Source organism: Amblyomma maculatum, chromosome 9, assembly GCF_055883805.1.
Source record: "Amblyomma maculatum isolate TAMU_Amacu chromosome 9, ASM5588380v1, whole genome shotgun sequence".
NCBI classification, from domain to species: Eukaryota; Metazoa; Arthropoda; class Arachnida; order Ixodida; family Ixodidae; genus Amblyomma; species Amblyomma maculatum.
Window position 1 is genome coordinate 31,828,427 of NC_139352.1, and position 26,761 is coordinate 31,855,187.

Consider the following 26,761-nt stretch of genomic DNA (forward strand, 5'->3'; position numbering starts at 1 on the left):
TTAGGTAGCAGGAACACAGCGCACAAGACTTTCGTCTCTAGTTTGAAACACTGCACCAGAGAGAACATAACTTCTTATTTTATGGTGATGCTTTTAAATTATTTTTTGCGATGCGGCAGCGCTTGAGTGGTTTGGGATAAAATATTACTCAAATGAAGCATGATGCACATTGCTGCATTTCTGTGATGAAATCTAATGCAGCACTAACATTTTCAAGAGTGGTAAATTCAAGAAAAATTTCCTGACTCTTGATCATTTACTAAAAGCAGTTGACAGATATCTTAACATGGATATAAACATATATAGCTGGGTTGTATTTATCCAAAACCAGTCTGGTATAAGTGCTTTGTACCCCACATAATATTCCTTATAGGCACAAATAATGACCAAATCAGGCCAGCAGTCCGCCTTTTGCGCGAGTTTTCTGCGCATGCGCGAAGTCGTAGCGGCGACCGATGGAAACACATTGGACGGCGTCGACGGCGTTTCTCGGCGCCGCCAGTGCAGGGGGGCCGTCACAGGCTTGGCAAAGCGATGCCAACCACATCTGCCGCGTACGGTTGCCACTCTTTAAGCGTGTCAAGATGCAAGACGCGGTTTTTCAGGTTTCCTTCGCCGAGCCGCGGTCAACAACGACGTGAAGCTATAATTAGGGCCACCAAGCGTCAAGATGTGAATGGCCGACCTTAGCTACCTACTGCGTACTCTCGACTGTGCGAAAAACACTTCGTTACAGGTATGTATGCATCTAAAGGAAATGTGCACAATGAAAAGTATCTACCGGAGTTTGCACCAAGCCTGTAACCCACCAGTGATAGCCGCAATGAGCGCGTCTGATGGCGATGTATTTTGTCGTTTGTTTTCTTTATGTGCGAAGGGGCCGGGTAGCGCAGATATCACAGGTGGCTGTGTGCGCTAGACCGTAATATTTAGCATGTTTTATCGCGACTGCCGCCTGACGAAAAAGAAGAAATAATTGGGCATTTGTTGTGATGCACCGCCGTTCGCGAGCCGAGCGGTTGAGCTGGTCATGAGGCTTGCGAACGGCAGTGCATTAAAACGCCGTATTTTTTTTCTTGTTAGTGAGGTGGCGGCTGCGGGAGGTGGTTAGTTCGAAACCCCCCGCCTGACACCCACCGGTAAAAATGGGTACAAGCGTCCCCCGGCCTGGCGCTCGGCTTTTCCAGGGGTGTGCGTTTGGGAGAAGCTCCGTAAACCCCGCTGCGCGCCCCTCCTCCGCAGTGGGCCCAAACCCAGTTTCGAACCTCGCAGCCTGCAAAGGTGGTTCTGTTTGTCTTGCAAAGGTACTTCCTTTCACCTTTACTTGAAGTGCTCCTTTAGAGCCTCAGATGCAGCAGTCACCAGCTCAACCACTCGGCTCGCGAACGGTGGTGCATTACAACAAACGCCCAAGTTTTGTTTTTTAGTCAGGCGGCAGTCACGATAAGACATGCTAAATATGACGGTCTAGCGCACACAGCCACCTGTGATATCTGCGCTACCCGGAGTGCTGCAGCTGAGGCTCTAAGGGAGCACTTCAGGTGAGGGTAAAGGAAGTACCTTTGCAAGACAAACAGAACCATCTTTGCAGGCTGCGAGGTTCGAAACTGGGTTTGGGCCCACTGAGGAGGAGGGGTGGGCAGCGGGGTTTACAGAGCTTCTCCCAAACGCACACCCCTAGAAAAGCCGAGCGCCAGGCCGGGGGACGCTTGTACGCATGCTAAATATTACGGCCTAGCGCACACAGCCGCCTGTGATATCTAAGCTACCTAGCCCTTTCGCACATATAAAGAAAAGAAAGGACAAAATACATCGCCTTCAGGCCCCGGCGCAGCTAAAGCAATCACGCGCCGAAAAAATCCTCATTGCAGCTATCACTGGTGCGCTACAGCCTGGGTGAAAACTGCAGTAGGTACTTTTCATCATGTATATTTCGTTTAGATGCATACATACCTGTAGTATCTGTGTTTTTGCCGCTCGGAGCATATGACGCATGACACACTTTCACAACGCACAGTATTTTTTTTTAATTAAAGGCTCGCCTTCGTGCACGCCAAAGCATCCGGATTTTGTTCCTTTAGTGTACGCAATCAGATGCACTTCGTTAGGGAGCTTGATAATCGTCGTCTTCGTCCAACCGTTTGCAACGGCAAGGAAACCGCCCGGCACAATAAATGAGTCTCCTGGAGGGTTCATGCTCGTTCACTTGCAGAGTGGATCGCTCTGGACGTAGAACAGGGTTGGTTCCTGACCGAGATGCGCATCCGATATGTAGGAGATTCACATGTGTCACCAAGTTGTTGATTCCGCAGAAATCGCGGCGGAAGCAGAAAGGAACGTTCGGGATCCTTTCACAACAGAATGACCATTCTCTGCGCACCGAGAACCTTTTCACCACTGCGACCACATCCGTTCTGATTCCTGAGGGCAGAAACCGGCTACAGCGCTGAATCATCCGTTGCCAGAAAAATGCAGCGCGTTTCCTGCAGGTGTGCATTCCGGCCGGGACAACGCCCTTTTCACGGGGTGTGTATATGTGCCTCTCTGCAGATCTTCGAAGATGAAATCCTATAGCTGCACGGTTGTAGATGACGCGAGGAGGAAGCGACGCCCATTGCACCATGCCGGCGCCGCGGTGACCGCATTGTGCTCGGTAACTCAAGACACCCCGCGCATATGCACCGCTCGAAGCCCCAGGAGACGATTCCACCTAGCTCTGCAGCATCAATAAACCCCTGGCTGCTTTGCCCTTTGAGATCCCCCCCTCTCTCTCTCTCTGCCCCCGCGCTCTCCTGTCTGCCGAAAACCTGCACGCTGAGAGCATCTCATTCTGTCACGTCGAACACGGCCCCCGCTACACGCTCTTACAATACGAAGATAGTATATGCGTACGTGCGTTATGAGTGGATTGTGAAAATGCTCTACCTTCCCCCATACTGCGTGAACATGATATGCTGCAATAACTGTCACTACTTTCCGCTCCGAGGCCAAAAAAGGGGAGAAGCTTTCGCTTTCTACAAGCGTTGGCGTGGTCATTTCGTATGGTGCGCTTTCGCGTCGTCTGCTACACTGCCGTCCAATGTGTTTCCGGCCCACTCCCGCACATCCTCGCGCAAAAGGCGGATTGTGGGAAGATACTGTACCGGCCCTCTCCAGCAAGCAGCCAGGGCCCTTCACCTCCTGGCTATGCCGCAGCGGCGGCAGGGAAGCGCCTGTTGCGCAGAATCATGTGGCAGTTACTTGCCCCCTCTCTGGTTTACTCTGGCGCCGGCACGCGGAGAAGACCAGAGTAAGTGAGAGAGTGCGTACCAGACGAGTAAAGCGGGCGTAGCGAGCGGACGCGTCCACGGCTCTATGAAGTGAGGAGTCCCCCCCCTTCCCTTTAAACTCTGCGTGTTGCATGATTGCGCGCAGCCGAGAAAAACCGACGGATAACCCCTCCAATAAACAGTTATACTATTTGGTCCCCGATCTTCGTTGGCAGAACCAGTGTGATCTGAGCTAGCCGAGTGGCGTTTGGCTCTGAGAGCGGAGCCGCAGCCCCGTAGAGAAGCCCACAGAGTTTCAAAGTTCCAGTTTTTGAAATGACCTGGAAAGACCTGGAAGGATCTAAAAGAAAAATCTTACATTTTAAAATATGTATTTACAAAAGCACAACCGGCGAGTTCTCATTCATTTAAGCCTGGGCTCTAATCTACCTAAACATAAAATTATTGCTCAGTGTTCTGACTTCATTTATATGAGAAATTTACATAAAGGAATCAAACTGGTGTTTTTCCTGGTCATTGGAAATTGCCAGTAGGCGTTTCTGTATTCAAGTCTGGCGATGCTTGTGATTTGAACAACTTTCGACCTGTGTCACTTATTTGTTCTTTTGGGGAAGTTCTTGAAATGGGTATGTACGAACGCATGGGCTCATACTTCAAACAGAAGATCTTAATTCTGCGGCACGGTTTTTAAAAGGTCGATCTGTGGAAACAGATTTATGCGGCTTTCTTGATTATACTTGCCCAAGTGCATTTAATCGTGGTCAGGTAGATGCAGTCTACTTTGACATGATGAAAGCTCTCGATATGGTTTCCTTTGAGGTACTTCTGATGAAGATGGAAAAGTACGGACTTTGGCCCATGTACTGTAGGTGGCTGAAAAGCTACCTTGGCAGCCGCCGCAACATAGTCCGATTTTTCGGCTCTCTGTCCAACGAATTTCTATCATCTTCGGGAGTGCCTCAAGGCTCCAACTTAGGACCGCTGTTGTTTTTAGTGTTTGGTAATGATTTGCCGTAACATGTAAAGAACACTAGAATTTTGCTCTTCGCAGATGATTTCAAATTATTCTGTAATATTGGAGATATTGAGAATTTCCACTAATAGCTGACATTAACAACGTCGAGAAATGGTATTTGATGAAACGCTTAAAGTTGAATATTAAGAGGACTTCTACCCTGTCTGTAACTAGGAAACGCGACACAGTTCTGTTTGATTATACAAATTTGGTGGGTCAGGTATCTTTTGTGGCCATGTACGAGACCTTGGTGTTGTTGTTGATTCGATGCTTGATTTTAGATTGCATGTATATTCAATTGTGTTGCGCGCATTCAAACATATTGGTCTTATCCCTAGACTACAGGGCCCTTGTGAGACCGCGTCTTGAGTTGGCGTCAGTAGCCTGGAATAACGTATCTGCCACCTATTGCACGAAAATTGAAAATGACCAGCGTACGTTCATACGCATCTTTTATGATAGAAAAATTGTACGCCGTCGTTTCAACGAGTACGATTCTCTCTTGTCAGACCTCAAGCCGGAAAACGTTTTGACACATTTTATCCCGATGTGCACGCCAACTGTCCAGTAACTCGTTTACAAATCCTGTATAACAAAACGTTTATTGACACGGACATACTTGCCTAATTACTGTTTTCATGCCTGGTTTTATATGTCTTTAAATGGTCATTCTGATGTCCTAGTGTATGCTCCATTAGGCCACTTGGCTGTTCAGGTGCACTCAAATTATCTATCTATCTATCTATCTATCTATCTATCTATCTATCTATCTATCTATCTATCTATCTATCTATCTATCTATCTATCTATCTATCTATCTATCTATCTATCTATCTATCTATCTATCTATCTATCTATCTATCTATCTATCTATCTATCTATCTATCTATCTATCTATCTATCTATCTATCTATCTATCTATCTATCTATCTATCTATCTATCTATCTATCTATCTATCTATCTATCTATCTATCTATCTATCTATCTATCTATCTATCTATCTATCTATCTATCTATCTATCTATCTATCTATCTATCTATCTATCTATCTATCTATCTATCTATCTATCTATCTATCTATCTATCTATCTATCTATCTATCTATCTATCTATCTATCTATCTATCTATCTATCTATCTATCTATCTATCTATCTATCTATCTATCTATCTATCTATCTATCTATCTATCTATCTATCTATCTATCTATCTATCTATCTATCTATCTATCTATCTATCTATCTATCTATCTATCTATCTATCTATCTATCTATCTATCTATCTATCTATCTATCTATCTATCTATCTATCTATCTATCTATCTATCTATCTATCTATCTATCTATCTATCTATCTATCTATCTATCTATCTATCTATCTATCTATCTATCTATCTATCTATCTATCTATCTATCTATCTATCTATCTATCTATCTATCTATCTATCTATCTATCTATCTATCTATCTATCTATCTATCTATCTATCTATCTATCTATCTATCTATCTATCTATCTATCTATCTATCTATCTATCTATCTATCTATCTATCTATCTATCTATCTATCTATCTATCTATCTATCTATCTATCTATCTATCTATCTATCTATCTATCTATCTATCTATCTATCTATCTATCTATCTATCTATCTATCTATCTATCTATCTATCTATCTATCTATCTATCTATCTATCTATCTATCTATCTATCTATCTATCTATCTATCTATCTATCTATCTATCTATCTATCTATCTATCTATCTATCTATCTGCCTGTCTGCCTGTCTGCCTGTCTGCCTGTCTGCCTGTCTGCCTGTCTGCCTGTCTGTCTGTCTGTCTGTCTGTCTGTCTGTCTGTCTGTCTGTCTCGGTCTCTCTGTCTGTCTGTCTCGGTCTCTCTGTCTGTCTGTCTCGGTCTCTCTGTCTGTCTGTCTCGGTCTCTCTGTCTGTCTGTCTCGGTCTGTCTGTCTGTCTGTCTGTCCTCCGTCTCGGTCTGTCTGTCTGTCTGTCTGTCCTCCGTCTCGGTCTGTCTGTCTGTCTGTCTGTCCTCCGTCTCTGTCTGTCTGTCTCGGTCTCTCTGTCTGTCTGTCTCGGTCTCTCTGTCTGTCTGTCTCGGTCTCTCTGTCTGTCTGTCTCGGTCTCTCTGTCTGTCTGTCTCGGTCTCTCTGTCTGTCTCGGTCTGTCTGTCTGTCTGTCTGTCCTCCGTCTCAGTCTGTCTGTCTGTCTGTCTGTCCTCCGTCTCGGTCTGTCTGTCTGTCTGTCTGTCCTCCGTCTCGGTCTGTCTGTCTGTCTGTCTGTCCTCCGTCCGTCCGACTGTCTGTCTGTCTGTCTGTCTGTCTGTCTGTCTGTCTGTCTGTCTGTCTGTCTGTCTGTCTGTCTGTCTGTCTGTCTGTCTGTCTGTCTGTCTGTGTCCGTCCGTCCGACTGTCTGTCTGTCTAATCACTGGGCAATGCTCAGGAAGAACTTGCCTCAACCATTGCATGCTTAGGGATCCAAAAATGGGTACAATAAAATTTTCTTCCCACTGACGTCTCGAATGAAAGCAGCGGGGATAGGAGCTGTGGTGTTCCGGTTGCTTTGGAGAAAAAATAATGGCTTAGCGGTTTTTCTCGCTTCACAACGCTAATATTGTAGTTCCCACCAGACCCCATTAGTGCCCCTCCAAGATCCAACACACCAGAGAAAATTGAAAGAATCTTAAACCCATTGACCACCAAATAGTAATGAAAAGGAAGTTAAAGTTACAGCTTCTTCAAGTAAGAAAAAGAAGAAGAAACATTAAACAAATATATTGCCAGGGGGCGCTAGGGGCGAAAGACATTGAAGTGACGCTTGGAGCAAAAGGTATTGAGTCGGCTCCGGCTTCGCAGGACCTATCTAAAACGGTGACCGTGGACTTTCACGTGTGCCGACTCTCTTAATCTAGCCCAGTCACCAACGCCGTGACAAATGTGGTGGAGGTGCGGGACAATGTCACGTAACCCTTCTCTAGGCAGCAGTGCTAGTCCTATATTCGAGGAAACCCCTGTTCACCGCACCAGCCGCAGGCAGCGTGGCCGTAGCATTTTAGTTTTCCCACCGAGCATGACTACCGGCAGACACGAAATGGTCGCAATGCTTGGCGCGACCCCTTCATACGTGACGTTTCAGAACCCCCGCGTCTCAATCACGGGGACACCTAGGAAGGCGTCGACGACTGGTTGCCTTGTAAGGGATACCTCATCCATTGTCGTTAGGTTGTGAGGCAGGGAGGGGGTAAGTGAACAGGGGAATAAGGGCACGTGCACGTTCCTTACAACAGATACCAAGATTGGGAAAGCGGAACGAAGATCAAATGGGAGGCTTGTGGGTGAGGCACTCGTGTTAGGGGCTTGGTGTGTAGGCGTATCGTTTTTTTTTATTGTGATTCCTGTCTTCTTGTATACAACGTACCTGAACGCTTTTTTTTTTTGTTTTCTTATTTGAAGCATGTATCTCCTGGGTAACGCTTGGTGTTTTTGTAACTCATTTGAGCTGTTTAATAGTAGTTAGAGAGCCGGTGTAAATATGAGCTCCGATAATAGACGGTATGACATTTATAGCCTCCATCGCATCGCGGAAAGCAACAGCTCCATTACAATTTATTCTCCCATTTCGTTCAGAGTTGTACGTGTAAGTGAGAATACTTTTTTTTGAATGACTCTAATTGCGGTGTTAATATTTAGCACTGCGACATTTTAGAGCAAGGTATAAGTTTGCGCAGAACTCAGAAAACCCAGAAGGCGCCTTTTTCTGTCAACCTCACCATGCAGCTTAACCAAATTTGCACTGGGGCTTGCCTGAGTAGCGAAAAGCCCAACTCAATCTAGTGTCATATAAATGAATGGTTAATACCCACATGACCAATTGACTACTTTACTCATTATTCGCAATATAAAATTAATAATTTCTTATATGCGATTCAATATTGAGTTTATCTCGCCCCGTATTGTTGGATAGCTTGAATCTAGTGTAGTCACACTAGACAAATTGTAGCTCTTCATTATCAATAAATAATAAATCTTACACAAAAGCAGAATAATATGCTGCAGAAATAGTAATTTAATAGGTTATAGCGAGCATAATTGCGCTCAACACAGTTCAGTTTTTAATTGTCATTAACAATTTTATTTGTGAAGAAAAATTTGAACCTTGTGCTGCAGCAACAAGTCAGACATCGTTAGATAGCATTTACACATTGCTATGAACTGCGCAAATTCTATCCCTTAAAACTGCCCTAAAACTAAAGGTTTGAGGTGCACAAGGCGGTGATAATTATTGTACACTTATTCCTTGATCTTGCGCGTAAGCAGGGTAGAACCGTTATGATTTTTTCTAGTTTATCACGACTGCGCAAGCAAAGCGGCTTACCTGCTTCTACAAGTCTTTTCACGTTCTCCCTAGTGGTAGCTGGTTGCATGTTCCACCAACAGGATAAGAAAAGGCTCTCTGCCGACACAAAACGACGCCTGGGATCCTGAAGGAGGGCTTCCAGCGTGGTGTTGTAGATGTCATGGACATCTGAAACATGGCGCCGACGTCGTGTTGTTTTAATGAACTCCAAAAACATCACTTCGAAAAGAAATTGAGAACAGCTTGGAACAGATGACCGATGCTGAACATGCAACTCTCAGTTAACACCGGATCGGTCCGATCAGGAAAGGGATGAAGCACGAATTGAACTAAGACAGAAAGATTTCGCAATAGAAGGCTTCGAACTAATAAGACTGTGATGGCGCCTACAGCATGGCGTGATGTGGACAAGACAGAGCAGAAGCTGAGCCACATCCGCTGCCTCGTGCGGACAGAAAGGAATATTGAGAAGATAAAGAAAGAGGGAGAAAATGACGCGCGCCGCAACAGCCATCGTAAAGCACCAACGTGATGGCGAGTGCAATGATGGCCTACAACAGATACAAATCCGGGGGCAGGCTAGCCGCCGCCGCAATTGTTGTTGTGGTTGTAGCAAAAAGGAAAAGAAAAATTAGAGGGTCTCTTATACGTCTCTTGAGAGGAGAATGGCGAAAGCCTACCCTTCCTATTCTATAATTTACCTCCCATCGTTAGCCTCTTTATTATAATTGGTTCACAGGAAGGAAAAGGCGCAGTATCTGTCACCCTTACTCTGTGGTCATTTGAACCGCGCCGTAGGGAAGGGAGAAAGGTAGGAGTGAAAGTGGAAAGAGTGAAAGAGGAGCCATAGTGGAGGGCTACGGAGTAATTTCGACCACCTGGGGATCTTTAGCGTGCGCTGACATCGCACAGAACACGGACGCCTCTTCGTTTCGCCTCCATCGAAACGCAGCCGCCGAGGTCGGGTTCGAACCCGGGAACTCCGGACAGTAGTCATCGTTAGCCTCTTGTTGTTGTTTGTTGTTGTTGTGGCTGTAGGAAGAAGGAAAACAATATGCCCAGGCCTGCTACTGGCTCAGCCACCTGTCGGCATTTGTTGCAGTGCTACATATAATTATAATTGGTTTACAGGAAAGGAAAGGTGCTGTATCTATCACACCTTAAGGTAAGTGCGGGTTAGATGGTACACCATTGCTCCTGTCGCGTGGCTTTCCATGGCGCCCGTTCAAGTGTGGGATTGCAAATGCCAGGAACGCTAGACAAAATGTGACTTTTTTTTATCGGCGTTCGTTGCAGTGCTACATACAATTATAATTAGTTTGCAGGAAAGGAAAGGCGCAGTATCTCTTTTTCTCCGGCGTGGATTTGGACTGTATACCATGGCTCCTATCGCGTGGCGTTCTTTGGCGCGCGTCAAGTGTGGCATTGCAGATGGCAGGGACGCATCCCGCCTCGGCCAATCGGAACGCCGCAAAAGTGGAACACACTTTGTCTACGACAGCATGAGCCATTAGAGTTCGCCTTAAAATACACGGGCCTTCTATTGTTTCTGTAGCTGAACCACCTCCGCTCTTTGATTGATTTATAGGAAAGGCGTGGTAACTGTCTCACTTGTTTTCTGTGGACACCTCAACCGCGCCTTAAGGAAAGACAGGAAGATGGGAGTGAAAGTGGAAAGAGAAAAGGAGGAGCCGTATTGGAGGGCTACGGAGTAATTTTGAATGGGGAATCGTGATCATACAGTCGAGGGTCGGAAATGACCAGGGTGGACCACCTGGGGATCTTTAACGTGCGCTGACATCGCACACCACACGGATGCCTCTTCGTTTCGCCTCCATCGAAACGTAGCCGCCGTGGTCGGGTTCGAACCCGGGTACTCCGGCACAGTAGTCGGGCGTCTTACCACTACACCATCCCGGCGGGGCCCACCTCCGCTGCCTCGTTTGTACAGAAGAAAGTAGAGAAGAAGAAAAAGAAGAGGGAGAGAAAGACGCGCGCCGCATCAGCCGTCGTCCACCACCGAAGCGGTGGCGGGTGCAATGGCGGCCTACAAGAGAGAATAATTCGGTGGTAGGCAAGCCCCAACCGGAAGCGGCGGTGACCTACCTGTGCCAGCCCCATCAGGGCCAGGAACTGCCACCCTTTCCGGACCACGGGCAGTACGATAGCGGGTTTATTATTGGCACCGCATGCTGGCGCCTAAATTGCTTGCAAGTAAAGCACAAAAGTAGCGAATTATGCTTTGTTGTTCACCTAATTATTGCTTCAATAATACCTGATTGTTAATAACACAGCTGTTGATTAGCATACTGTCATATGACGAAGAATTCAGGAGACGTATCTTCACTCGAATGAAGCAAACTTGCTACGCGAAGATGGGAAAAACGTTCTGATCTGTATATTATGTGCTAGTTTCAGACATGGAGGGCCGGAGTTCCATTTGCCGTATGTTCACAATAGTTTATTTCCCTGCTTCTTCGCAGACTCTCGGGTTGCAATGGTAGTGGTGGTGAAAAACTATTTGGTGGAACCATGAAATATTACAACGGCAGTCCCGGCTCCTGATCAGGAGTGGTCACCGGCAGGCCATGCTTGACGGCGACCGCTTCAGCCCAGTCGACCAGCTTCCATTCTGAGGCTGGCTCTGAGCTGGAGACCGCGATCTCCCAACCATATTTTTCCGAAGGACCCCATTTGGCCGGTGGATGAAAATCTGGTCATATGAACATATGTTCGAATGTAGCTCTCGGGGCCCGCAAGGGGAACATTGGGATTGATAACTAGATGGAGAGAAGAGTGCCAGCAGTGCTGGAGAGGGAAAGTGCGGGCTTGAAGGTGCTCCCACCGTATTTGTTGAGGTTCAGTTAGGGAGGGTGGGGGTGGAGGGTAATGAAATCTTTTAGAGCGGTAGTGTAGTGTAATGTCGGTGTACGCGATCCGCCGATCTCTGGCGCTGCCTAGGTCCTCGGTATCTGTTGCTGTGTCGACGTATGTTCGAGCAACAGAATGGGCCGCTTCGTTACCGGTGTTGCCCGAATGGGCTGGTACCCAGACAAATTCTATAGGTCGGGTTGGTTGAAAGTTGGCAGTTAGGATTTTGTGAGAGGCAGTATGTATCTGGCCTCGGGCGAAATTTGTATGACTGGTTTAGAATCACTGAGGATAAGGTTGGAAATGGAAGATATTATCGCGATGGCTAAGCGAATTCTTCCGCTACAGATTTTCGGCCAATGATAGAGACATTTGATGTGTTCGAAGTGGCTGGATAACGCGCATATCGCATAAGCTGAGCGGTGTGGATATTCTGCGGCGTCCACGTAAACCATGTCGGATTCTTTGGCAAGTGCTCTATGTAGGGCACGTGCTCTCGCTTCCCGTCTGGCCTGGTTATGAAGGGGGTGCATGTTTTTAGGAAGTGGGTGAATAGTGAGTTGATCGCGGACTGTCCTTGGAAGAGCATACGTTTCTACTGGAGGGGCACCTAACGGCCTAAGTTGGAGAGAAGAATGTGCCGACCAGTTGGGGTAGTTGAGAGCCGTCCTAGTTGGGTGATGCGGTTGGCTTCCATCAGTTCGCTCAGGGTGCTGTGAACACCCATGCTTAAGCATCAAGAGGTTGGAGTACATTTCGGTAAGCCGAGGGCTGCCTAATACGCCTGTCTGATGAGAGCATCCAGCCTGTCTGTCTCCATTTTTGTTAGATATATAAGTACGACAGCGAGTAGAGAATGCGGCTTATGATGAATGCCTGTAGTAGACGTCTTAGGCCATGCTCGCGCATTCCACGGTGCTTGTTAGCTATACGTTTGATAAGGCGGGCGATCTGATGTGTTGCGATAACGCGTCTGGATAGTGTATCCGTGTTGAGGCTATTGTCTTGCATAAACAAACCTAGTATTCGAAGTTTGTGAACCTGTGTTTGGCTGACTATCTATGATGATGAGCATATGATGGTGGTGGTGCCTCCGCGGACTTAGGTGGAGTATCGAGAGCTTGGATTAAGTGGAGGAACATACAAAGCCTATTTAGGCTGCGCATCTCGCCCCCTCCTGAAGAGATTCTTTCATGCTACCGATATTCCCAGTGGTAGTCCACAAGATGATATCCTCTGCATATAAAAAATGGGAAAGGTTTGGGAACTGCCACAGTTTTTGAGCCAATGGGATGAGTGTGATGCTAAATAAAAAAGGGGGAAAGGACTGATCCCTGCAGGCTGCTGCTAATACGAAGTGTAAATGTGGGGATTTTTAGGGACCGAACCGAATTTCTGCTGTGCGATCCCGGAGAAATGCATTTTGAAACGTTTACGTGTGTTCGGTTTCCCAGAATCAGATTGGATAATGCATCCAATGTAGCGGTGTGATAGACCTTATCAAATCCCTTTTGCAAGTCTAGAGCCAGCAATGCTCTTGTGCGTTTGCAGTGTCGGGGGTGGAGGATGTCTTCGGTTATCTGTAGCATGGCATCTTGGGTGCTTAGGTGGCTGCATAAACCTAGCATTGTGTGAGAAAAAAAGGCGGCGGGTTTGCATGTGTGCATGTAGCCGATTCAAGACAACGTGCTCAGGTGGTGGTGGTACAAACTTTATTCATTGAAGGCCAAAAAATTAAAAAAAAATAAAATTATGTTGCCGCCGTTCCGTGGGTGGCCTTCCGGCTGCTGGTCGTGGCCTCCAGGTCACGCCTGGCGGCGACTTCCGCTGCCCAGGTCGTAAGCCGCTGTTGAATATGCGGCTCCGAGCTGGCCAAAGCAGCCTCCCACAGCTGCGGGCTGTTTATTTGCCAGGAGACGGGGGGAAAGTGCGCCGGACAAGAGTAAAGAATATGAGCATAGTCTGCTCGGGGAGAGCTGCAAAGCGTGCATTGGGGCGAGAAGGCACCAGGGTGAATAAGGGCAAGGCGTGCAGGGGAGAGGAAAGTGTGGGCCTGTAAATGGCGCCACGTATTCTGTTCGATTTTAGATAGGGACTTGTGAGGGGGAGGGAGGGATAATCGGGAGTTGCGGTAGTGGAGGGTGATGTCATGGAAGGTGAGGAGGGAGTCACGCGTGTCCATCCCGGGGTGGAGGGGGCCAGCTCGGTCGGTCATTTCGCAAGCGATAGAATTTGCCGCCTCATTTCCAGGGTGCCCCGCGTGAGCCGGAACCCAAAATAGTTGGATAGATCGGGAAGGGGGGGAGGAGTGCTTAAGGATATTGAGCGCAGAGGAAGAGATTCTACCCTTTGCAAAGTTGCGGACTGCGGTCTTAGAGTCGCTAAATATGAAAATGGCTGGTGTGCTGGCAATGGCGAGGGCGATGGCTGCTTCCTCTGCGGCAGTGGAAGTGAGAGCATGGATAGTGGCGACGGAGAGGGGGGCTCGTGTATTAGAGACAGTGGCCAGGGCATAGGCGGGATGCGAGAGGTAGGGTGCCGCATCAACATACACGGCGTCAGACCGTGTACCGTACTGGCACCAGAGGGTGGAGGCGCGGGCAGATCGGCGAGCGGCATGATGCTCAGGGTGCATGTTCTTGGGAAGGGGCTTGACAGTGAGCATGGAGAAGAGGGAGCTGGGCAAGGGATGGGTGACAGAGATAGGGGAGACAGGGGTCAAGCGAAGGGAAGTAAGAAGGGCTCTACCAGGGGTGGTGCGAGATAAACGATCGAGTTGTGCCACGCGATGGGCATCCACAAGTTCTGAAAGAGTATTGTGGACGCCCATCGCCAGTAGACGAGAAGTGGGGGTGGAAGTGGGAAGCCCGAGAGCCGACTTATAAGTTTGGCGGATGAGACAGTTGACCTTGTCTTCCTCGGTACGAGACAGAAAGAGGTAGGGGAGGGAGTAGACGAGGCGGCTTAGCACAAAGGCCTGAACAAGACGACGGAGGTCGTGCTCGCGCATGCCGTAGTGTCGGTTAGCAACCCGTCGGATCAGCCGTACCGTCTGCTGGACGGTGGTAGTAAGGCGGGAAAGGACAGTAGTGTGTTTGCCATTGGATTGCAGAAAGAGACCGAGAATACGGATGCAAGAGACAGAAGGGATGGGATGTCCGTCGATAGTGACGTTAAGGTTAGGAGATGAGGTTGGAGCTATGCCTCGAGCCAGGAGGAGCAGGAGCTCCGACTTGGACGGGGAACAAGCTAGCCCGACCGTGCGAGCATAATCGGCGACCGTTTTAGCGCCTGCCTGGAGAGCGGCTTCCATCTCACCAAGATTGCCGGTAGTCACCCAGAGGGTGATATCATCAGCGTAGAAAGCATGGGAGAGGTTAGGAATGCTAGCTAGAGCACGTGCCATCGGAAAAAGGGTGATGTTGAAGAGAAGGGGAGAGAGAACAGAACCCTGGGGGGTACCTCGATTTCCAAGAGGGAAAGTAGGAGAGGAGAGGGCGCCGAATGAGATCTCAGCCGTGCGATGGGCAAGAAAAGCCTTGATGTAACTATGGATTCGGGAGCCCACGTTAAGGGTAGAAAGGGCGTCTAGGATGGCAGTATGGAAGACATTATCAAATGCTTTTGTCAAGTCCAGTGCCATGATCGCGCGAGTGCGCTTGGCGTGAAGAGGGTGAAGGACCTCTTCGGAGAGCTGGAGCATGACATCCTGTGTAGAGAGGGATGGGCGAAAGCCGAACATCGAATCGGGGAAGAGATGGTTGTCCTCGAGGAAGCTCTGTAAGCGGTCTAGAACGACGTGCTCAAAGAGCTTACCGAGACAAGAGGTGAGGGAAATAGGACGGAGATTTTGAATGTCTATGGGTTTGCCGGGCTTGGGGATGAAGGTCACCTTAGCGTGGGTCCACTCAGAAGGCAGGGTGCCTTCGTGCCAATGTTTGTTAAAGAGGTCCGTAATGGCCTCTAGGGATGATGTGTCCAGGTTACGGAGGGCCTTATTAGAAATTTGGTCTGCTCCTGGTGCGGAAGTGGTGCGGAGCTTATGTAGCGCCGCACAAACCTCCCCCAAAGTGATATCTGCGTCAAGCGCAGAATTAATGGTGCCGAAGTAAGAAGGGAGGGGGGACGGAGGGGAAGTGCAAAGATAGCGATCTCGGAGTGCAAGAAGGAAATCGGAATCGGATAGCGGTGAGGATTGCAGGAGGCGCGTCACATCCCTGCGTTGCGTGGCCTTGACATGCGACGGGTCAAGGAGGGCACGTAGGAGCGCCCACGTATCCCTCAGCCCGAGATTACCGGCCATGCGGTCGCATGTCTGGCCCCACTGCTGCCTGGTGAGGTATGAGCAGTGCTCCTCAATTTCCATACCCAGGCGGGCAAGGCGGAGGCGTAGTGAGCGATTGTGTTTTTGTGAAAGCCAGCGGCGGTGCAGGGAATGATGCGCCTCCCATAGGTGAAGGAGGCGGCTGTCAGCCGTGGAGGAGTGAGGAGGGGTAGGGACGGTAGAGGTGGCGGATGAAACATCTTTGAGCAAGGTGGCAGTCCATTGAGAAAGGTCTGAGATGGAGGTGGGGGCATGTTGCCGTGAGTGGCGGAACCGATCCCAATCGACTACCTGGCTCAGACGCTGGCGGGAGGATAGGCTAGGAAGAGAGAAAGAGATGGACAGGATATAGTGGTCGCTGCCGAGAAAGACCCAGGTGTTCGTCCACGCTGCATCCACGACGTTTTTGCAGATGGAAAGGTCCGGATTAGTGTTGCGTTGGACGCTGGAGCCGATGCGGGTTGGGTCAGAAAAATCATTAAGGACGGATAACTGTTCGTTCTGGATGAATGTCCACAGCGCGAGACCTTTCCTACTGTTCCCGGGATAACCCCAGCTGACGTGATGTGCATTGAAATCCCCAAGAATGAGGAGCGCGTTGCGATGTGCGCGAGAAAGGGCTTTGCGTAGAAGGAGGAGGAGAGGAGCTGAAGGTGTGCGAGGAGGGCTGTAGACATTAAGAACAAAGAGACTGGCATCCTGTCGCCGCCGGGGGAGGAGTTCTAGGAAAAGGTGCGTGCACTCTGGAACGTCGAGAGGATGCTCTATCGCCGTGTAGTTGCGGTGAACCAGAGTGGCAATGTTCGGGGGGGATGAGGAAGAAGGATGGAAAGCAGTGAAGTCGCGCAGCTTAACTGGGGAGAAAGTTTCTTGGAGAGCGATTAAAGCGGGGAGCTCGGAGGGAGGGATGTTCTGGAGGTGGAGCTGCAGCGCGTTCCGCTTTCCGCGGAAACCACGGCAGTTCCACTGCCAGAAATTAAGGCGTGAGGGGTGTCTGGCCATCACGAGGCCTGGGTGCCCCTGCTGGTGCAGGGGGATTGGGAGATGAGGAGGAGGGGAGGAGGGATGACACCATTAGGGTCGTCTGGGCAAGTTCGGCTTCGTGGGCACTCTGGCGGGCCTCAATTCTGGCTACGCGTTCGTTAATTTGTTCCATCCATTTCTGCGTGTCGGTACGCAGCGTAGAAATTGCGGCCATGAGGCGTTGCTCATGGGCTTCAAGAAACGAGGCTGTGTGGTGGATGACGGCCTCCACCTCCGGGATGGATGTGGGCTGGTTGGTGGATCGCCTCTTTTGTGGAGGGGTGCGGGAAGGGGAGGTGGCGCGGGAGGAAGCATTGGAGGAGATGGACATGGGGGCGGGTAGGGGCGGCTGGGGCTTTTGAGTGACAGGTGGTGGGGGGCATTGTGAAGAAGGGCTGGGGAGTTGGAGGTGCCCCAACAACGCCTGCAGCTGTTGTTTTAGCAGGGTAATCTCCCTGTTTTGGGCAGCGACTTGAGCTTTGAGCTCTTCTTTTTCGGGGTCGGGGGTGGGAGGCTGCAAAGGCCGGCTCACCTGGGAAGAAGTCGATGAGGTGTCTTGACTCGGCAGTGGCGGAAAAGAGACGGAGCGGCGGCGGGGGCTGCGTCCTTGGCGGGTCCCGGAGTTGGACCGCTGGCTGGGTCTAGATGGGCGGGAGTCTTCGGTGGACGGTTTTGATGGCGGTGGGGTGGATAACGTTGACTTAAGGCTGGAGTTGGTTGGAGAGGGACCGGTCCGCGCGTAGCGAAGTCCACACGGGCGGGATCCCGTGACATGTGTGCCTTGGCACAAGATGCATTTAGGTGTGCAGTCGGGGGGCTCCCGAATCTCGTGCACGGCTCCGCAGCGAGTGCAGCGTCCGGATCTGGGCTGGGTGCATACGTCGGAGCGATGGCCGTAGCTCCAACAATTGGTGCAGGCTTCGGCCTTGCGGCGGAAAGGGTGGCAGATAAAAAGGCCGCAGTTGAATATCACGGTGCGGGGTAGTTCTTTTGTGCCGACGAAGGTGATCAGGATGGACCGCGTACGCCCCATCTGTCTTGCATCGGCAATGGCGTAGGTATTGCTGGGGTTCATAGCTTGAAGGTCTGCTATGATCTCCTCTTGGCTTTGTTGGTCCACGGCGTTGTAGATTACACCGCGGAGAGCGTTGTCAGGAGCGGCAACATAAGCGCGCAGGGGGTACGAATTGGTTGCGAGACGCAGCTCAGAGGTTTGGACATATAACCGGGTGCGTTGGTCTGAGGGTGAACTAACAGTGAATGAGTTGTTGTATGGGTTGATACGTACGCGATCCTTGGCACGGGCGGTGGCATAGTCAACTTTGGCGATGGCACAAAGTGAGGTCAGGAGGGCCCCATTGGTAGTGGTGCGGAGGTCGAGGCCACCGCCGGGGCGGAACACGATCTTGTAGTCTTCTTGTGGAAGTCGAGGTAGAGGGACATGGTGACGTAATCTGGGAGTCTTCAGTGATGGCGGGGACGCTATTGCGGACTTGAGGGGGTCGCTTTGAGGAGTAGCGTCTCCTCTAGGGTAGGCCGAACGCTGGGCCTTAACAATTCGGGTCCAGCGGGGGTCGTCGTCAAATTCTTCTGGAGTGATGGGCGTACCGTCGACTTGGTTCTCCATGTCGACGTCTTTGAGGCTACAGCAGCTGCGGCGATGGCTCAGCGGCCGCAGGGATGGCGTGAGACGCAGCTCTGCGCTGCGGACAAAGCGGTGCCACGCCGAGCGTTAGGCTTAGCTCGGCTGCTTCGTGGCGGGTCAAAGATGAGGTCCTAGTCAACCGGCGGTCGGTCGGATGAGGGCAAATAAGGTGTCAGGTGAATCCTTACACCTTCACGGGCTCGCTCACAAAAATGGGTGAGTATCCGAGGCGAAATATGAAATCCACGCACTGAAGAATACGGATCCCATGCGAGGTACGTTCGCACGCCTTATCGGGAGGAGAGAAATATCCACAACGTGCTCAAAAAATTTCCCAAGACATGAAGTTAGCGAGATGGGTCTAAGGTTCGATAGAGTAAGCGGTTTGCCGGGTTTAGGAATAAAGGTAACCTGAGCGTGAGTCCACTATAGAGGAAGCGTTCCCTTTTGCCAGTGTTTGTTGAATAGTTCTTTCATTGCTTGGATGGAATTTTCTGAGTGTTTTGTCCGTGATCTGATCGGCTCCTGGAGCGGACGTAGTGCGGAGTTGGAGCATGGCTGCTCTGACTTCACACTTTGTGATGTCTTCGTCTAGTTAAGGATCTTGGGCTCTTAGGTACTGCGGTAAGGGTGTTTTTGGTGTGGTTGGAAAATATGTAAATTTTAAGGACTGGATAATTTTGTCGTTGTTCATGTCTAGGTCGTGGTATACAATGGAGAACAACACAGACACCGGCTTTCCTGCGACACGCGGCTCTTCATGCTGTCGTGGTAAACCTTTATTGCAGTTGCCCTTGAAATGAAGTAGTCAAAAGCTACCGAAACGTATTAAGGCGAATGCCTTTAACGGCTCATGCTGTCTGGGCAAAATGTGTTTCGGTTTTGCGGCGGCTCTGATTAGCCGAGGCGGGATGACGTCATAGAGGTCTCGACCAATCACAGAGCACCACCACAGTATGCACGAATGCGTGCCTTATAAGGCCATAGGGGAATCAATATTCAAATACTAATTCTTCAATTGTGTATTTAATAAAGGTGAATTATAATATTCAATGATTGCCTAAATAACGAATAATTATTTACATAATTAGCTACTTATTGACTAACAAATTATTTATTACTGATTCTGCCAGTTGCGTACCAGAATGCGGTGGTGGTGGTAGTGGTTATTTTATTTATATACAAATGAAGCGAAAAGATGTTTGCCAGCCCCGGTATCTGTTATCTGATATCTGAAGCACCTGAACTGGGGCGGCGGAAATAAAGGGCATACAGGCTTTCGCCTTTCACTACGTCAGTCGCTTATGTCCCTCGTTTTTTAGTCCTTTTGCTTTGCAAACATTCATCCAAACTATTGCTGGACTTCCATTTTAGCGTCAATAAAGATAACAGTCTTTTGTGATCTGACAAAAAAATTAAAATAGGCCAAATGCATTACTACCGACCGAAAATTTTGTAATGCTAGCTACAAAGATTTTCAACGTAGTCTGCGCGCTCACGTTGGTTTTTAAGTGGCACATTAAGGTGTGTATAGTGGCTAATACAACCATTTGTCACTTAGTTATGTACTCGGAGTTGTCGGCGTTTTTATTTCATGGTTAAAAGCAAGAGAGCATTCAACGTTCTTGGCCATACTATCGGAAGCTGTGCGTCTCGCCACTGAAGACATTAGGAGCGGTAATTCGGGCGCCTACGCAGGCGACCCTTCCACATCGCCTCTGGGCCTATATCTAAAGCTCCAATAACGTACTTTAAAGCCTGATCGTTATAGACAAAAGGTTGTCAGTAGCGGTGTCACATTTTCCAGAGAGATTGATTGAATGGATGTCCTTTATTGAATGGGAAGGCTCATGGCCATGGATGGGGATAAAGGGCAGTAGACAGAATCTTCATTGTTTAGGTCGTCACTCGAATCACATTGCTCTAACCAGGCCACTAAGCGAGCCATACTTGGCAAATATCATCTGTGTGTTAGCATCAGTTTCTATAAGGGTATTTCAGGCGGTAGGGTTTGATCTCGGAGCGTCCAGTAGAAAGCGTAGGGCAATCCCAGAGTAAATGAGATAAGCCGCCGCGAGTTAGAGTCGTACAGTGGGGTCACGTAATCATTTTCTCTGTATACTGACGCCAGCGGGCCATAATACGTGGCGTGTAAGCCGCATGGGCGATGAGCTTATTCAAAAAGACTTCTTGACTTCGGGTGAGGTGCGTTTTTTTTTTGCAGATCCATCTTCACATCGGAGGCAACACCATCACCTCCTCAAATGGGCAAATTCGCAGCTGAAACAGTCCCCAGAAATGGGTTCATCAGCTACAACGCCTTTGGCCACCACTGTTACACACTATTCGTCGCCTGTCCAACCGGCACGGTGGTGCGCGGCAGCATACCTGCCGTGCGATGACCCGAGCAGCGGCGGTCGGAAAAATCCTCTATGGCACACCCGTCCTCTAACTGTCGAAGACTGACTTCGCTAAGGTCGAACGCCTTCATCGCGCAATACTACGCCCTATTAACGGTCTACCTAAGCCCACTCCTATAGCCGAACTTGAGCGTTTGGCCGCTCTTCCACCACTCACTACCATCCTTACCGAGTCACAGACGCGTCATCGAATACGACTAGAGAATGTCCAGGGGCGTCGCCTGCTGGCCTGGGATGAACAGCGTAACGACAAAACACCAGCCCTATATGCATCTCTTCCCCCTTGGTAGATAGATGCCAGTAGTCACACGCCTCCATCGCCGACCTTATAAACCGCGGTTTTGTCATTCCCCGGGAGCTCCTCGCTGCCCATCACCGACAAAAGCGAATCCCTGATACAACTGACATATACACCGACGCATCGATTACAAGCGAATTTGCATCTATGGCCTGGGTATGCGATGACAACCCTTCCCTTTCAGGCGCTTATGCCTGCCACCTATACCTCAAGGTACCCCTCTTCATGCTGGACTCCTCGCGATTTGGGGACCCTTGTCAGGAGTGCCTTGCACCGGAACTGGGTCAATACGTATTCTTACTGATTCCTTGGAAGCTTACCAGGAAATCGCTACTCCGGGTTCACAAGATTCAACAGCTACGGCCATACAGCGCCTCCTTAAACGCCACCAACTCGCGGCCAGAACTGTCACTATTCACTGGACCCCAGGTCACTCGGACGAATCAGGGGGCAATGCGGCGACACACGCCGCAGCTGCCTTGGCAGGCGGGATGTCCATATTTACTTCCCCACACCCCTTGCTTCATCCTTATTCGACCTTGGGCGGGCAACTCACCCCTTTTTTACCCTTATGCACTATACTCGGACCAGTCTTCGTAGCCTCAGTCCGCATCGCATGCAGGTGGCCACACCAGACCCACCTTTTACAAGAACAACCCACTTTCCAGAGCGAGAGTTAAAGAAAATGAATAAACCTTTACTCCACTGGAAATTGAACCTCCATCCCTTGGATCCCCAGCCCCGCCCTTTACGAACTGCGCCACGCCCATGCTAGTGAAACGCTCTTTATAATTCTCCTTGTCTACCGTAAGGACGATAACGGGAATCCGCGAGTGACACATACTGCGCCTTTACTGTTTTGTAAACAAATTATAGAAAGCCGGTTAATTTTTTTTTATGCGTTCAATGAAATGGTCCGACAAAGGACGCGCGATGTGTCGCAACGGGTCATGACGTCCCCAGACAATTCATGCAAGTAGAGAAGCCTTTGATACCCTGTTGCGAAGCGTGGACCCTGCGATCCAGCTACGCACCGTCCATCTGGCGAAAGAAGCCTCAACAAGCCAAGGGCTTGTTGCCGCCGCAACTAGCTTCTAATCCGCGGGTGCACGACTTCCCGTGAAGAGGTCGCCCATTTCAGGTGGAAAGGAGGAGGAAAAACTTTATCTAGCCCTATATTACTTGGCGGTTTTTCGACGTCTTCAGAGATGTCTGTTTGTTGAATCCGCAAAAGTCTTCTCCGTCGACCTCGTCCACTTTTGCACAATGGTCTGTTGCCCTCAGTCCAGGGCTCCGCTGGCTACTGCCGCCCGTTGGGCTCGCTGTACCAGACCTTGCTGGTCTTCGCAGCGGTCGCTCGACAGCAGAGTCTCCCATTGCTCCGCACTCGGGTTTCGAATTTTGGGGACCACATCTATGTTTTGACAGGCCCATGTGATGTGATATACTGTTGGTTTTTCATCGCACCGCGGACATCTGTCAGCATATATGGCAGGGTGTATTTTGTTTAGTATGTGTTGGTTTGGGTATGAACCCGTCTGTAATTGTCTCCATATGACAGCTTCCTCTCTGGTGAGAGAACTGTGCGGTGGGGGATATCGTATTCTTTTTCCTCTATAGTTTTCTAGTATGACCGAGTATGCCTTGGGTGCTGGCAAAAGTTGCGCAGACCCGTCGGATGCTCGGAAAGTAGTGTATGCTCGAGCTATCCTGTCAGCCTATTGGTTCCCTGCCACCCCCATGTGCCCCGGTACCCACATAATTTTGTGTCTGGTCTTGTTTTCTTCGCTGTTTTAATTTCTGTCGCTCGCTTCGAGGAAAGAAAAATTCAGGAGCACTTTGGCTCACTAAAGTGCTTTAAGGCGGAAGCCTTCTCCGCTGCGCTGCTTAGGCATTGACTGTGAGACCATTCGTGATTGACTAGATCTGTGACAGATACTGGGCATTTTCTTTGCTGTCAACCAATTTTAAACGCCGGTTATGTTGTTATTGTGGCTGTAGGAAGAAGGAAAAGAAATTGCGCGGGCCTGCTACTGGCTCTGTAGCTGAGCCACCTCCGCTGCCTAACTGATTTATTTATAGGAAGGGAAAGGCGCGGTAAGTGTCTCACTTGTTTTTCTGTGGACACCGCAACCGCGCCGTAAGGGAAGGGAGGAAGATGGGAGTGAAAGTGGAAAGAGAGAAAGAGGAGCCGTAGTGGAGGGCTACGGAGTAATTTCGACCACCTGGGGATCTTTAACGTGCGCTGACATCGCACAGCACACGACGCCTCTTCGTTTCGCCTCCGCTGCCTTGGGCAGACAGGATAGATTTATTTATTTTTTTTATAGGAAGGGAAAGGCGCAGTAACTGTCTCACTTGATTTCTGTGGACACCGCAACCGCGCCGCAAGGGAAAGGAGGAAGATGGGAGTGAAAGTGGATAGAGAGAAAGAGGAACCATAGTGGAGGGCTACGGAGTAATTTCGACCACCTGGGGATCTTTAACGTGCGCTGACATCGCACAGCACACGACGCCTCTTCGTTTCGCCTCCATCGAAACGCAGCCGCCGAGGTCGGGTTCGAACCCGGGTACTCCGGCACAATAGTCGGGCGTCTTACCACTGCACCACCCCGGCGGGGCAGACAGGATAGAAAATAGAGAAGAGAGAAAACGAAGAGGGAAAGAAAGACGCGCGCCGCAACAACAGCCGTTGTCCACCACCGAAGCGGTGGCGGGTGCAATGACGGCCTACAACAGATAAAACTTCGGTGGCAGGCTAGCCCCCGCCGCAAGCAGTGGTGATGTACCTGTCCCAGCCCCATCAGGGGAGTGCTGTACTACGTCTATATCTATATATGCTCTGTGGTGCGGCGTTCATACTCACTTCACCGATTTTTAAGAAATAAATAACACTTACATAAACATATTGGCAACGCGTCGTATCTTCATTCTGAAACGTGTATAGCATCAGTTTATGAAGCATGCTACCATCCGCGTGTGACCTCAACAGTACGGTTTCATGGGCTATACGCTCAATATTCACGTTCGGTATTGTCGAGCGGATCTGAAGTTTTGGTGCTCATGCTTATTTGATGGCGTAGAACGTTTTTTCTTGTCCAGCACCGAAAACCTTAAAATATAACAAAAGGTAAATTCCTAATTGATGCAACGAATAAAAAATAAGCTTACAGTTGATGTAGAGGGAATCGATGGGCTCATGCCATCCGGCATCATTATGGCTGTGGCTCAGAAGGTGCACGTTGATGTAGCCTGGCATGGTCGTGGGGCACCCCTGCACACGGAACCGCAAAATTGTCTTTCTCACGACGCCAGTAGGTGCACATAATATAAATTTGATGATCGTCCTAGCGAGAAATCCCGCATCCTCCAAACTGGTTTTTAAGGGTCTCGTTTCACCCCGTACAAATCTCCTACTGGTGTGACCACTCCTGTATGAAGCTTAGGCAGGTTTATATCAGAGCAATATAACGCTCGAACGGAGAGACCAGCCCAATAAGGAGATTATTTCGGACTCGTCGTGTTCAGAATGCAGGCTCAACTGGTCACATCATGTCCGGTACGGATCTCAATCCACTCGTACAGGTCCGGTATGGAGGTAATGTCGTACAGACTATTTCCGGTATGCATCTCATTGCGGACATACTGGCCGGGATAGATCGGAAACCGAACTGACCAGTCCGGTATGGAGCCCATATGCCGGAGAGATCATGTCCGGTTTAACTCAAACCGTATGAATCCATCATTTACGGAACCAATGCCGGATAGAGTATTTCCGCTCCTTAATTCAACCTGGAGTGATCGGTGGAGCTCGACCAGAATGACAATGCAGGAGCATGCTGGCGCGCTAAGCTGAAACAATGCACAATATACGTCTCATCTTTTCTGTTTATGCGGGCAACGCGTTGTTTTAAAATACCTCCAAGACATGAGGGCATCAAAGGGGGCGTCAGCAAGTCCAAATGCGGGTCGCCTCGCTTTAGCGTTTGCAGCTGTCGTTGCAACTCATCCGACCATGCAGTGACCTTCACATATGCAACTGAAGAGCCTTCAACACGAAAGTGTGAGGAGGAAATTATCGGTTCGCTAGTGACGACAAAATTATGCTAAAGCATGAATGAAACACATCCCTGACCAGCAATATATGCCTAGTTAGCAGCATATCAAGCGACGCTTCCTATAATGTTTACATATGCAAAAAAACTAGCCGAAAGTATATTCATTGACATCGCTTCTCTACTGGCAGCGTAAGCTGTTATCTATCACAATTTTATTTCGCTTAGACCTTGCCGACATAAATCCTTTGATACCAATCGCATCCGTCTACGACCAGTGGTTCGCCATATACACACCCCCTTCAACCTACCAATTTTGAATATTGCGACCCCAAAAGGCCGATTGTGCGACTCAAAACTAATTCCAACATGAATTGCATTTTTACGCGTATAAACCTAACTAGACAGGAAGACGCTCATATGTTGTGCGACGTCAGTGAAAGTTAAAGATCACCAGGTGCTAAAAAAAGTTTTTCGTAGGCCTCAACTATGGCCTTTTTTTCTCGCTTTACATGACTAATCCCACTTTCCTCTCTTACGGCAGGGTTCAGTTGTTAACGGAGGAAGATTGTGAGATAATACGCGTTTCATTTCTTGTAAACCAATTATTAAGGGAAGCGTTAAAGTTTTTTCACACCCACTCTCAATACGAAGTTTTATTGTCACCATATTTTTGCCTTCATCTTTAAAATTGCATTAATATTGGTTGTAGAAAACCTGAAAACAATAGCTCCTTTAGAGCAACAATCGTAAGCCATAAGAGGCGCTACTTCATATCCCCCGCATTTAGGCGACAGTAAAGGGAGAAAAGTGTGAAATAATTTGTAAAATATGTGGAAATTAAATATGAAAGACATTTATAATCCTTATTACATCTAGAAATACAAAATATTTACGAACGTTCGAGCGTGAACCAAAGCGCTGTACGCTCTCTGCCTACACAAACCCTTCGTCGTAACAGCCAGTGCTCAAAAGTAGTGCATTGAGGTCTGCGACGTTATGCATACAACTCTATGCACCACTTCGAAAAAGCTTCTATACGTACCGTTTGGCATAGACAGAAGCATATATGCATGCAATGCGCTCATAATTCAGATTAAGCACAGTAAGGTTGTTTCTTTGAGAGAGTTGAATACACTACCAATGTTTTTTGCTGCCTCTTGAGGCTTCGAGTAGCTGCCGTGCTAAACTTCAGCGAAGTATGTAGTATATGCATTCGCTTAATTCTGTAGGTTTGTACTGTCGCCAGAGGGGATGCGTATTTCGTGCTACACAGCAACATCAAAAATATTCTCTAGTACTGTGTGAATAGTAGCTCACGCTTTAAACGGCGTGAAATAATCAATCACTCACCCTTCTTTCGCATTGGTTGGCCGCAGACGCCAGTGGACTTCCTTGAGACATTGATATCAGAAACAGCCGCACGACGAGCGAGTGTTCCAGGTAGAGCAAAGCGACCGGCGTGCGCAT

General features: G+C 49.0%; 1 protein-coding gene across 1 annotated transcript; it reads right to left on the bottom strand.

The window, feature by feature from the left end:
- Positions 1 to 26,761, bottom strand: LOC146178774 (lysosomal alpha-mannosidase-like). Its single transcript, XM_084580026.1, has 5 exons — positions 26,645 to 26,761; positions 24,408 to 24,510; positions 8,674 to 8,823; positions 3,144 to 3,212; positions 1 to 50 (listed from the first exon to the last, which is right to left on the bottom strand). Exons 1-5 carry the CDS (start codon positions 26,759 to 26,761, stop codon positions 1 to 3), a joined length of 489 nt encoding a protein of 162 aa, XP_084436152.1.

Excerpts from the sequence above, each read along its gene's own strand:
- LOC146178774 (XM_084580026.1), bottom strand. The coding sequence starts at position 26,761 with ATGCGCACGCCGGTCGCTTTGCTCTACCTGGAACACTCGCTCGTCGTG. Across the intron at positions 8,824-24,407 it reads CGATTCCCTCTACATCAACT|ATGTCCATGACATCTACAAC; the intron begins GTAAGCTTATTT and ends GCCATGTTTCAG. Across the intron at positions 51-3,143 it reads CTGCTTGCTGGAGAGGGCCG|TGTTTCAAACTAGAGACGAA; the intron begins GTACAGTATCTT and ends TCTCTGGTGCAG.